At 33.5% G+C, this 14,293-nt stretch overlaps 1 protein-coding gene across 1 annotated transcript in view; it reads left to right on the top strand.

The window, feature by feature from the left end:
• The first annotated feature begins 1,525 nt into the window (after positions 1–1,525).
• The window catches only part of LOC136987696 (putative leucine-rich repeat-containing protein DDB_G0290503), a 61,686-nt gene continuing 48,918 nt past the window's right edge, over positions 1,526–14,293 (top strand). The window contains exons 1-2 of the mRNA XM_067285454.1: positions 1,526–2,266; positions 12,357–12,437. Of these exons, the coding sequence (XP_067141555.1) occupies positions 2,147–2,266; positions 12,357–12,437 (201 nt within the window). The 5' untranslated portion in view covers positions 1,526–2,146. The remainder of the gene's footprint in view (positions 2,267–12,356; positions 12,438–14,293) is intronic.

Raw genomic sequence — 14,293 nt, 5'->3', positions numbered from 1 at the left:
GCTAGGATTAGCTCCTTACACGTATATATAGGCCTATATATATATACCGAGTCGGTTGTGAAGAATGATTTCCTGTCACTACACGTGTTTTCTGTGTAATTCTACTGAAAATAAACATTATTTTGTTTTCCCAAAATTTTTAAAAAAATCATCGCTTCTAATGATAATTCAGTTGAATTTTACGTTGTTGAACTTTAACACACGAGAAGCACGGGACTATCTGTGATAACTGGAATGAAGCACAATAGTTATCTATTTTTCTATTAAGTACAAAACGTTCTATTTATGTTCTTATCGTATACGATCTTCACTTCTCCATTTACACTTAATCCAATCGGTGTAGTGTATGTTTACACTGGGTACAAAGCTAGCATTATATACTATTTAAAGATAAATATTTTCTATATTATCAAGGACATATTGGAAAGCTACTTAGGTCATTCTTTTTCTCTATGGCCCGACAAATAAAAACTTACAATCAGAAAATGTTAACAGATGGTAATGTAAGTCGTCTCTTTATAGCAATAACATATATTTAGCATTCCTTACAGCAATATTTGATTGGGGGAGAAGTATTTTTCCTGGTTCGTCCGGTTGCCGTGCGTAAAAAGAGTTCAAGTCATCGAAACTTCTGTGTAACGATGAGGAAACGATTAATTTAATGACGAAGTAACGCGTCGGGCATTTTTTGAAAATTTGAATAAAATCACGCGTCATCGATCACGCTAAAGACGCCGGCGTTACGTAATAAAGGTCCCGTGACGTAAGGCCGTGCTCTGTTACGTGTCCGTGATGTCACCCGTAATGTCGCGCCGCGTGGTGACGTTCGGGATGATTTTTCTCATTGTTTTCGGCGGTGTTTTGGATATAAAGTTAAAAGATCGTAAAATTTTTAATTAATATCTTGTACAGATATTTAGTTGAAAGGTCACAGACCTTGTCCAACGTGTTTATGTTTGCCTTCTACGCTACATTTGGTCTAGTTTTTCATATTTGAAACCTGTTGTCACCAACACTGCCGTTGCAACGGAGACATGGTCCATCTTTCTGACCTTTTTTTTTTTTTTTTTTTTTTAAATGCTGAGAGTTTTTCTTCCCTTCTTTTTTCTGAAGATCTCGTTTGTAATGAATGCGGAGAAGGTCGTCTAACACTCCAACACCTTTTTAGTGTCATTGGAGATAATTAAAATGCAAATGCGATGTTCATACACACACACATTTTTATTTATAGGCCTATATTTTATAGGTTTAAATTTAAATTTGAAAAAAAAATCCTTTAAGTTAATTGGTCGAATTTTTACGGAAGTAAACTAAAATTTATTGTTATTTAATTATTTTGCGAGTACGTAAGAAAATATTATTTGAAATACGCTAATATTAAAAAAAAATAAATAAATAAAAAATTACGCAGACGATTTACGAAATTTATACTACGTCATCTTATTTAAGTAAATGTAACGCACGTATCGATTGGTAGATTTAAAATTTAAAAATTCGGAAGTAAGAACGCACGCGAGTCAAATCAAAAGAGAGGAGGAGTGCATTCGCCTTTCGCTAGGGGAAGAACGGAATAGGAACGATTTATTCTCTCCGCGAGTAATTATGAAATATAGAAAATTTTGCATGGCTTTTGTTTGTCTGTCGCACTTACAAATCGCTCCAACAGACCATAAAAACGAGCAAAAGAGAATTTAGAGGACGATGGTATGGCGCATGAGAGCGCATGCGCGGCAGACCTCGAGAGCGGAGTCGAGGCTACGACAGATCGGTAGCTTCAAAGCGGTGAAGGTGCGACTTTGTGCTGCAACTCTCTTCAAAACTGTATGTAAATGTGCTAAATACGATCGACCCCTTCGCTCTACCGTTTCAGGATTATCGCCGTGTGTTGTAAACATCGTTTCCGAATCATTTGGACTATGTAAAGAGCCGGAATACCATGGGGCCCGTCCAAGTTCGTACCTGTAGTTGGCTCGTCCCTCTTCTAGTCTACTAGAGTGCTTGCACGTGCGGGCTAGAAGCCCTCTACCAGGTTTATCCTTCGTCCCTCCTCCACTTTTTAAAGCCATGTACGGGAAAATTTTGCAGGTGGGGTGAGTTTTACGCTCTATCTCTCTCTTTCTTCCTCGCTAATTCTATCCGATAAGAAATGAGCGGATTGAAAACTGATTGCAAGAAGTTCTCGCCGAATATATTCAACAAGACCAAATGTCAGAATTGCTTCAGGACCAAAGATGCCCATTCCGCCGAAGCTTTGGAGTGCAATAGGGTGAGTTACCATCACGTGGTTGAGATTATTATTTTTCTTTTTACTAATAAGTAGGTAAATATAAAGATAAGGGTTGAATCGTAATACACCTGTATCTCCCGACATGCATTGCGACGACCCTCCTCCTCCTACAGCACGTGTGTAGGACAGGAAACTGGTTGACAACTCTGTTTGCGACATTGTCTACGACCTGTGAATATTATTGCTACCTTTTTTATATATATATACTCTACGATCTAAACTTTGCTATTTTTAACAAATAGCACGCTCCATTTTTAAATTTACACCTTAATTACTCGGTCAATCTATACGCAACTGGAGAAAACAGAGTGAATTTCATAGTTGTATCCATAGTGTTATTTAATAAATTTTGGCTATGGAAAAATTATTATTATTATTATTTTTTGAATTTTCTGAAAATATTATTAAACAATAGATGATATTTGATGATGTAAAATTTAAAATGGTTTCCCTTCTGTACTAGCATCCTGTTCGGATGCTAATTTGGTGATGGTGTGATTACACGCGTTGACAGATGGTTTTTAGAAATTTCCTTTCCTGTCCTTAAAAGGTCATGTTCTGTAGTCAGCTAAACTATCTGAATATAAAGTGGACTCCCGAAGGATATTTCTAGCCGTACGTCAAGGGCTTTTTTTAAAAAAAGAAGAAAGAAATGTGCAGATTTAAATAATGCAGAAAATCGATAATAAGCAAAGACGACGACATCCTTCAACTTACTGAACCATGGATCAATCTTGAACAATTTTTAGATATGAATTCTTTATTTTTGTATATCTAACAGCTTTCTATTGGTTGCATCTTTTAGTCAGAAACCTGTTTCATTGCAGGAAAAAATTCTGTTGATATGGCTTACATCTCACTGGTTTTGCTTCCTGTACTGACTTGTCATAAGCTCTAAGGCTTCGAGTTTACATCAATACTTCCTGGATGTGTTAGTGTACGTGTTTTCATATTTTTGAGTTACGGCTTTTAGCTAAATCGATCAGTCTAAAACACATTAATATTTATTACAATACAGAACGCATCTTATAAATCATTGCCGCGCAGAATGGTAAATGTGTGGTCGAATTCAATGGTTTCATTCAGAAAAAGATTCTCCAACATTTCCGCAATGATATTGCAGACATATTCAGAACACCATTAATGATCTTAAACGCCAAGGCGTTTAACTTCCGTAGATTTACAGAATTATCGATTTTATTTTATTTCTTTTCCTGGCGATCGATATTGAGAAACTCAAAAGGATCTAAATTTAGCTCACAAGAGGTGTTCTCCAAACAGGATTTAAGATTTTTGAAAGGAGCATTCATTTAATTTAAAATGAACTAAATATTTTTTTGTTCTGCCACTTAAAAGAAAAGGAAAGTTAAATAACGGGCCACACATTACACATTTTGAAGTACTTTTCAAGCAGTCGGTGTTTATAAAATCGATTCTATATTTATTCTCGTAGATGGCCTCTTATGTTTAGTGACCCGGGCTTACTTTCAATTACGTCAATTAGTTCTGATATGTATCGAGTGGTAAACTTAATTCGTAGTTAAAGAATTTCTGTTGTTCTATTCTGGTACAGACGCGCATCGTCTTTATACCTAGGAAAATGACTTTTCGATATCCGTACTACAGCGGTGTCAGGGATAACAACTTTGTCATCTGATTGACCTGGAGGTCAAACTCTTGGTGAATGATAAAAGGGGAAACTAGCTGTAACGATCCGGTTGGGTGATATGGGTCATTTTCGAACCTCAACATTTCTGAACTCGCTTCCAGTCTTGTAAACATCTTTTTCTCCAGTTTCAGCACAATGGTGCGAATAATTGATTTGTTCTGGAATTTAAAGGATTTTTTTTTAAATCTTAATTAGAAAGTCAATCTTAGTCATCGCTCTTAAAGTGGCTACGATATCATTTAATAATCGATCTATCGGTATGCTATACGTGTCGAAGAGTTCTTTCTTTTTGATGTTTAATTGTAATCTGATACATATCCGAGATGATAATTATGCTTAGTTTAGAAGACATAAAAGGAAAAAGTAGGCGATAAATTTAGATCGTAAGTGAAGGACGCGAAGGAAGGGTATTGAAAATGAAGATGAACTTGGGAACTTCTTGTGTTTACATTCTTTCTTAGCATAGAAGACATTTGTTTAGCGGACGAGTAACGACAGACATGGAACAGATCATGTTTCGGAGCAGTAACTGTTACGTCAGTTTCAGCAGAAAGCTTTCTTGGGTGGAAAGATGCGAAAAATTGTAGTCGTACGGGCGCCTCCATACTGCTTCCGAAAAACACCCTATTTTTGCGTTTAACTACCCACGTTTAAATATTTATACAATGGTATCCAATTAGACTTTACAGAAGAAGGGTGTCGTACGCTTCAATATTGTCTACTAGGCTGGCCTTTTTGTACCTACGGCAATTTTCTGCAATAAATGACGTCATTGTCCATCTATCTGCTTCCGATGCAGATAGCGCAAGGAGACGTCTACTTTCACTTAGTCGTCCTTGGAAATTGCAAAGGGTGAAGGAAATTTTATAACCATTACCTACTACGGCAAGGTATTCTCGAATAAACCTCTCGTTTCTCGAGATCGAACGTGAAGTGACTTCTGCGAAGTAACAAGAAAAAAAAAGTATCCCGAGGGCTTTCCTTTTTCCCTTTTCTTTTCTACCCCCCTCAGGTTCTATGGCCTGCAATTCTCTCCGTATTTGGTGGATGGTATGTAATCTATCCCGAAGCCGTCCTTGCTATGAGACGTTTCTTTTTCTTTTTTCTTGAACGACGTGGTGAAAAACGACGAACTGACTTGTAGCCCCTCTCCAGTCGAGTCAGGACCACTGTCAAGGTCACGTTTAGTAAATGCAATGCGCTCTACTCTCAACTTTTTACTCCCATGGGATTCGGTTCTTCCTGACTTTCAACGTAATTTTCTTAAATTTAACAATAGAATTTTTCCAACTTCCATTCTCTTTATTAAACATCGATATTTCGAAATTTCAATGGAATTCCGTCATCAATGCCACGGCATTATATCTTGTTAATATCAACAACGGATCTTTCTAACTGCATGAATCTATATTTACAGGTCACCTCACACCACTAATTTCATCCACTAAGCGCTTATCCAGTTGGCCTCTAGGTCGAAAGATCACTGACTCGATCATTTTTTTTAATACATAAAATGTTGGAATTGTCGTCGTCGTCGTCGTCATCGATATAATAGTTTATCGAACTGTATGCTTCAGATATATACGCGCGCACACTTTTCCTTTTCAATTCGAAAGCTAACCACGCGTATCGGAACTCTCGATATTGTACTTGGGACCGGGTTACATCTAATCAGATGTCAGACTAGATCTCATTTATGGTTATTGCTCAATTAGGATCGGGTATTTTATATCGAATGTCTTAAATTTGAAAAAAAAAACATATTTGTTTCTTTATGAAATGTCAAAGTTGTAAATTAAATAATGCAATTTTAGCCGTAACGGAACACAGCCATTAAATTCTTATAAAGCAGTTGATACTTTTAACTTTAACCCCTTATAATCTTGGGTAATTAACATTAGATATACTGCAGGTTATAACCCAAATTACTGCATTCAATGCTAATTATTCACGCAAGGAAATCGACAAGTTAAAATCTCAAATTATCAAAGATAATTTTTTTTTGTAAGGACTTTTTCCTATTCATTGAGGATTAAAGCAACCTAAATATTTGAAATGAAAGAGGATAAGCAAGCTGCAAAACAACTGACACCACAGTAAAACCCTAAACTATAATTATTATCAATTAATTCTTTAAGTTTTCTATTCCATATTTCATCAACTCGTCATCCAGGTCCAGAAGACAAGTAATTTATTATGTTTTTTAACTTTTATCGTGTGGTGTGTGTGTGTGGAGGAATAATTTTAATTTTTGAACTTTTTTTTCATTTTCACAAGCAAGACAAAAACAAAACAAAAACAAACAAAAAAAAAACCGGAAAATGTCATATACTTGGCCTTAATAGATAACGTCTGCAAAATTTCAGGAAGACATTTAAAAGATCCAAGTCGTTGAGCCGCCGGCTCTGGTTAAAATTAGTAGTTTAGTTTTGTTGTAGATAGTACGAACATTGGGTTAAATGTCTACCGAGAACACTCGGGTGTCGATTAAGCAGAGTTGGTAAACATGCAATTAATATGCCCCTAATGAATATTAAATTAACGTCATGTAGATGGGAGAATGAGGAACTAGCGTTTTTACGACTTTTGTTTTGTTGCTCTTTTAAGATTGGACCCTATAATACGCATAAGTTTTACATCGTTAGGCGTCCGAGGTATTCTCAGTCGTGATGGGTTGTTACGGGTTGAATCTTCTTCCGCGTATCTACTAAGGCCAAGAGGTCCAACGTGTGGGTGGAAGCTCGGAAGTTCTTATAACGAGTTTCCGTACGGAATTGTCGTCTGTGTGACATCTCGCATTCGGAATGCTGTTAACCTCGACCCATATCCTCACGTGATTCGCAAGGTGACTGTCAAGACTATCTCCATTTACGCTACGGAAGGTGTAAAGTATATAACTACTTATCTATACGAAATTCAGACTGTGCATCCCATTTTCCTCAAGGAAAACATTTTCTGGATCAGTTTTTGCGTTTATCGCGACCCATCTTAATTTTTTTCTCTATGGCACACTAGGAAATGTGTGTAGATTACGCTAGTTAATCAAAGCTGCAATTACTCTAACGTATAGAAATTTACGTAGCCAAAAAGATATAGGTGTAAATTATTAGTGATTTCGAGTAACTAAGAGAATATTTTATATAGTTTCATCAGCTATTGAATCTATGAATCAAAATTTCAGTACTATTTCGAAATTTTCAACACAATAACTTATCTCAAAAAAAGAAAAAATAGGCGGAACGTAGTTGTTTATTGTGATTACAGAGAACTATGACCGTTTAATTGCTGAATAAATACGTTAGATAAGATTATTTTCAGTTATAATTATACGTGTATATGTATATAAAGGAAATACATATTTTCCTCCCCTGTATCCTAACTTTTAACGTTTGAGAATGACGTCATAGCTGAGTGTTGTCTTGAGAACCCGTTAACGTTTCGGTGTAAAAATGGACAAGAATGGAGTCACTTACGTCGAAATTCATTATGCAATAAGTTCTGTGCAGAAAAAACGATCGGTTGGTTTTTAACCTCTTGCAAGGAAAGGCGTACTCGGTATCGGGTTAAAAGAGCGGGTTGTGCTTTGATCTGAGCGATTGTAAACAGGAAGTGGATTCGCCCTAAAGCTGAAATTTAAATACGGTTTTGTTAAATTGTTGATGAGACAAATGCGTTTAACTCTCCTTGAAGTACTTTCTCCTTGACGTTAATCCCGTACTGGCACGGTCGGTAGCCTTCTTTCCGATTGGCTATCGATTTTTGCTGTCCTCTCATCTGATAAGAAAGGAAAAAATAGGGACCGACCTCTTGACAAACTACTATTTTTTTTGCTTCGTCGTAAAATTCTCTTGAGCACTTACGCGCTAACTAATTCGATTTGTACTATTAATAACGCTTAAATAATTTTAATCGTTGTTTAAATTTCTCTAGTGTGACAGACAGACATGCGCGAATTTAAATTTCTATCGCCGGTGAACTAAAATAATCGAATTTTTAAACGTTCTTCAACTATTACTGTTTCGTGTTGTGTCTGTAGATGTCAGCGACCGATTTGGAAAGTTTTTTTTTTCTTTCTTTTAGTTGTCTTCCAAGATTAGTATCTTCTAGCAATTACAGATGGCTGTTGATTCTATCTGTTCACTTACCCTTCTAATGTGGGGTGAACATTATTGGTCTGCAAGGAAAGTCGAGTTTATATCAGCGTGGTTACATATGGCTAAAGAATGCGGCAGTCGAACTGAAATTTTTCTTTCTTCGTGTTTTGCAGTTAACACGATTTCAGCTCGGTACCAGTACGATTATGACAAATGATTCTCGTAATTGACCTTCAATAACAGATAACCTTTACTCGTTTCGAAGGTAGTTTTCCTCCTATAATACTTTCTATTACGGAATAATAAGACTATTCAAGATAATTCAGTAATAACATCTCGTTAAGAATCAATTTTAGAAAGTTCTAGCGAAGTTTCGAATTAAATTTTAAGAGTTAAATTATTTTAAAATTACGACAATGTTAACAAAAAAATCTTAAAATTCCCGTAATGAACTTTAGGACAATGCTGTGTCATTCATCTGTTTTGTAAATTAGGACATTCTGTTAAAAGTTAAAGCTGTGGGCTATGAAAATTTAGAACTATAACCTCTTTATTTGTTTACTTTTTCCATATTACTTTAGATCACTTCTATGTCTGTTAAATGGTATTCTTTTGTTCAGACATATAGCAATATAATTTAATAATAATAATGTAATATGAGAGTCAGTGGCGGATCCAGAAGAAACTAAATGGGGCTAATTCAAAAATTAACAATATTTTGAAGTTCGAAAACATTTTTTGTTTTTTTTTGTACTAATGGGAGGACTCAAGTCCCTGTGGATCCGCCTCTTGAGTTCATGGAATGGAATTAGTGCAGAATACTGTGCATTGTTGCTAGGAATTGCAACGTCATTAAGAGACGTGCGACTAATTTAGGAATCAAAGAATGGCGAACCTCGTGCCCTACGAATAAACAACGCTATTCACAAATCCATTGTTTCTATAGGTGCACGTTTTGTTTTCACAAAGGCGCATTGATCTAAACGAGCTCGTCTGTGAAGCATTATGAATCTGTCTAATGCAGAATGTCTAATTGTTCATGAAATTTGAACTATTAGTTAAATTTAGCCGGTCGAAACAACTGGATGCGGTCACTTAGTATGCCTAGAATGCATAGAAGCAATTATTGCATTCTTACTAATCATGCGCATAGACGAAATACCTAGATATTGAGCAAGGTATCTGTAGTAAGAAAAATATATAAACTTAGGTACGATCACGATTTGATCTGTCTATTATATCTAATGACCGCCATTAAGCGTCATAGTATACATAGACTATTGTCTACAGCCTCAGCTTTTTATTTATATACTGTTCATGTACATAGAAAGAGAGCCATCTGCAAACTTGAAACAATTGAATATTACATTTAAAAAGCATGATTCAAAAATCATTTTGTTTAAGTTGTAATTTAAAAATTTCGTTGACGTGTTTTTCTGTTTTTAAAGAGTACAAGCATCAATAGCTGTTAGATTTTCAGGATAGATAAGTTTTACGTAATTCTCAACAAAATTAAGATCATTTATTTGATAAGAATACCGCGCGTTTTATAAAAAGAGTTAAATGTGTTACTCTTATTTGGTATGACGAAGTTTAGAATAGAAATGCATGGCTTTTAAGGCGTGGCGTGGACCCTACTGAAACTGAATGAAAAGGATGTAAAGAATTCCTGGCAATAGAAAAGCCGACTGATTTCATGTCCTGTGAAAGCCGGAAATGCAACTGGGTTATAAAGCTGCTTTTTTTTTTTTACAAAAAATACACCTGTATGAAATATATGTAGTTTTAAAACTAAAAAATTCTGTGTTACGTGATTCCATAGCAATAAACTGTTCGAGAAAGTATCTGTGACATCTTTCCTCGTCTGCCTTCTGTTAGAATAAACTGTCAGTGACAAATTTAGTCTTTTGGTTTGTCCTGTCCAGTTGGGTTGGACCACAAAAGTAAATATAGAAATGACGTTCTGTTTATTTTTAGAACGTATATAGTGTCTTTCTCAGTAAATATGTTCACAGTATTCTTTATGTTATAAGATATAACGTGCGCGAATGTGTGTATGTATATATAATATATAACACGCACACACACACACACACACACACACATCTTCATTTATTATCAGTGTTACAAATGAAGCTACACAAAGTATTATCGAAAGAATTGTGTTTTCAACACTTAATACCTTATAAGCTTTCAACTAGTTTTTGAAGATCTCGGGCAGCTGCGAACTTTCTATTGTATAGATTTATTTACTGCATTGTATGGTTCATTCTCCTAAATGTTTTTATTGAACAGAATTAACGTAGTGCAAATCTGATTGACGATCCGAGAATGCGTTTATTCGATCTTCAAATTGAAAAGAAGAAAATTTAAGCAACGAAACGAACTTTACAGATCACATAGTTAATAGAAAACTTTCGCTTTGACTAAATATTTTCTTTTATATTCGTAAACTTATTTAAATATACTCGAGTTTAACGAAATTTCGAATACGAATAATTTGAGTATTATCGCGAATCTATCTAATTTCGTTCAGAAATATGGCCGTTACTCATGGATGCGCACATTTCAAACTGTGTTGTTTGTTTGTTTTATACTTATTCCTTGCCGGATTCACAGAGTTTCGAGTCAGTTGAAAGATTTTTCCAACTTATTTTCACAAAATTAATGACGACGGATATTAAAAAGCGAAATTCCTGCAATTATACAATGTTTGCTTTTAGTAATGACTACGATTAGTTCCATACGCTAATTACGGTACGTGCATCCGTTTGATCGACGGTGCGTATCATGCCGAATAGTTTTCCATTAAATATTTACGGAATTATATAATGATAAAGGATGTAGAAATAGGTAATAATTTAGAGTATTCGCACATGACGAAAAGAAATTAATTTGATAAGATATATCTTGCTAGAAGTTTTTTTTTTTTGTTTTTGATTAATGGGATAAATCGAAGTTGCGCAAACTTCAAAATGTAATTTTAAATTCGAAAAAAAAAATTTCTTTCCTTTCAATAAAATTAGCACTTTTGAATTTTTAGTCGTCGTACATTTTGGCATCTTGCCAGTGTCTCACTAGGGGTGCTCTCCCTTTCTGTCTGCAAGAAATTTAATTTTGAATAAAGATTAATAAGAATTAACATTAAAAAAAAATAAGAATAATTTTGACATTTAACAGTTGGAAGTAGGATTTTATAATCTAAGAGGATTAAGGGCAATTCCAAGAAAAGAATCGAAAATTATCCGTAATTATTAAAACATACGGCGTTATGCTAAGTAACAGGTTTGATCTAAAATGCATGGATGTGCTATAAAAATTCAGTTAACACCTGCACACGTTTGTAAATCGACCGGCTCATTTGTAAATTTTTTCCGTTGTAATCTGTAGTAAAATAGATTAGAATGAAAAAAATTAAATTAGGAAAACAAGGGAAAAAAAACTGGTTATGTATGTACCTTTTAGTATAATTAGTGCTTTATCTAGTTTTTGATATTTGTTTATTAAAAGTGTTAAATGCCCAGAAGCCGAGCGATTATTAAATATTTACAGAAAAGAAATATTTTCACAGCTGCAACAAATCCCTTATGCAAGAGTCGAACTTGTTATTGTTTCAAGGGAAATTTGATAGGATAGATGAAGGTGTGGTCCTTCTTGGCTCTCTGCCGATTTCCGAGAAACTTTTTTCTTTTCTTTTCTTTCTTTTTTTTTATGGAAAGGAAGTGGTTATTAAATAGATTCGAAAGAATTTTGTTATTTAACAAGCTTTTCCTCCTCCTCGACTTATTCGATAAAATTATCTTTACGCGATTTTCTAACGAAGTTCTTTTGCTAACTGTTAATATATATAATAGAAGAAACGACACACAAACGGATTTTTTTAAATAGAATAAAATATAGAGTACCGATAGTATCGTTCAAACGAAAGCTATAATTAACCTGAAAGCATTGCGACGGTTATCGATATATCAGAATTCGATATAAAGACAATCGCTTATATGCAAATAATAGTAATAATAATAAAAAAAAAGGAACAAGTTTTAACATATCCGTCAATTTTTATAGTATATTTAAGGAAATATACGAGATAAAAATATCAAATTTTGCAGCGTAAAAAGTGTACGTATCGATCGAATGTATTTTCTTCAGGAGAGATTGATTGATATACGAGAGTTTTCCTGTGTCGTGCGATTATTCTAAATAAGATTAATTTATTGTAATTTATTATTAATGTATAGATATTTAACTATATATGCGTTTTCTTCCGTGTTTTTTATAGTTTAAATTTTGTTTTTTTTTCTTTTAGGCAACAAGAAAGGTTTCAAAATGTGGATATTTATTCGTTGCCCCTGATTGGGACTTCACCGTTTCCATTAACAGAACAAAAGTAAGTTTTTTTCTTTACTTTTATCTAGAGTTCGGTAAGATTACATTGACCTGGAAAGCTAATTTCCCAGTTTAATTCTGGATGTTTAGTTTTGTTAAGTCTTTTCCTCCGATTTCAAGGGCATCGTCTGTGACAGTCGGACAAATGACGTGTTTGTCCACCAATTTTTTTTAACCACCTCGTTACTCGTTTGAAAAGAAGTTTGGTAATTTATCGAGACTTCTAATTATATGACCCAGAAAACTTTTTCAGTGAAAAATAACACTCGATTGATTATCTATAATTAATTCAGTAGTTAAGACACTTTTTTTTTTGTTTATTACACTCGCTTTAATTTTCTTCTGTCTTGGCGGTACCGCTGTCTACTTAAATAGGGCTTAGGGGATGTTTTCCACTTATTTTTTAATTACTTATTAGCTTTTAAATACTATGGACAAACGTTTATTTTAAATACTACCTGTTAATTGATCAGTTTTCTTATATACAGTAGTTTAGTTAGTAAATGAAATATATAATTTTCAAAAGTAAGTTTTTTAGAGAGAAATTCTTGGAAACAATATAAAGTATTGTATATATTGAAAAGTTAGAACACTTTACAGCACTTGAATAGGCATAAATTTACTTCTAATGTCATTCGCTGTAATTACATCTTAGAGATTGTGTATGAAGGATAAGAAGTAAAGTCACATGGTTTTTTGAAGATACAGCTGATCCTGATTAATTTAAATCACTTGACATCTGTCTTGCTTTTGAAAAGTTAAGATAAACAGTATTTAAGTACTTGATCTGCTTTAATTTCAGAAAGGAGGCATTGTGCGGAGAATTTTTGGAATGAAGCAAATAAAGCGAGGTCCGAATAATTAATTAATCGGACTTGGAATGAAATTTGTCTTTGCTACCACCTTGAAAAATGTCTTCAATGGTATTATTCATAAACTGTCATTATATCGAGCGATACATTTTCCTGTTATATAATCCAAAACAAAGATAGACATTCTAAATTTAGTATAAAAGTAACATTTGTTTTTGGAGTTCCATTTGCATTTATTTTTTCACAGTAGTACTTTGTTTTCTGCGGCTTGCTTAATTAAGGCAAATAAAAAAAAAAATATACCGATAAGAAAATATGCATAAGTATGTACATTAATCATTTATTTTTTTTTTGTTTTTAAGTGTAAATTTATACTACCTATTAGTTTGGAGCTAGTTGGATTTCCAAATATGTATTTGAAGTATACTAAGATCCTTCTTTGATAAGAATAATTTTTATAAACATCCTTTAAACTTACATTTTGTTTATTATTATAATAAATAATTTATTATTTCTTAACAGTTTTTATCTTGTGGCGAGTTCATTTTATACCGACGTTAATGTAAAGGGAATATTTGAATATACTAATTGTTTCGGAAATGATTTGTTTTAATCAATTAATTAGAAGAAGAAACGGTAATTAATATTCCAAAAATATATTGGTTACTTAAATTTCAGAAAAGTAAGCAATTTAATGAGTTTAAGAAAGTGTGAAAGAAAGAGAAAATTAAAGAATAATCACGAAATGAAACTCAAATTGTTTTCTGCATCAGAAAAATGTAACAAGGGTAGAAAATTAAATTATCAACTCGAAGGACATCTAAGGTTACGTTTTCTAAATAAATGTATTCTTTGGGAAACTACTTTGAGAATATTTTTACATGTTACACGTAGAAAAGTTAATTTTTTGAAGTTAGTATATTTAAAATATTTTGACAAGTATGAAAAATGTAATGGTTATAAAGTAAAGAAATTTTAATCAAAGTTCAAATTTCAATGTCTATCTCAATGCAGAAATAATGTGCAAATAATGGAATATTCCTTC

Source organism: Centruroides vittatus, unplaced genomic scaffold (genome assembly GCF_030686945.1).
Source record: "Centruroides vittatus isolate TY-2023 unplaced genomic scaffold, ASM3068694v2 scaffold_2569, whole genome shotgun sequence".
Lineage (NCBI taxonomy): Eukaryota > Metazoa > Arthropoda > Arachnida > Scorpiones > Buthidae > Centruroides > Centruroides vittatus.
Note: the sequence above shows the minus strand (reverse complement) of the source record. Positions and strands in the feature narration are given on the sequence as shown.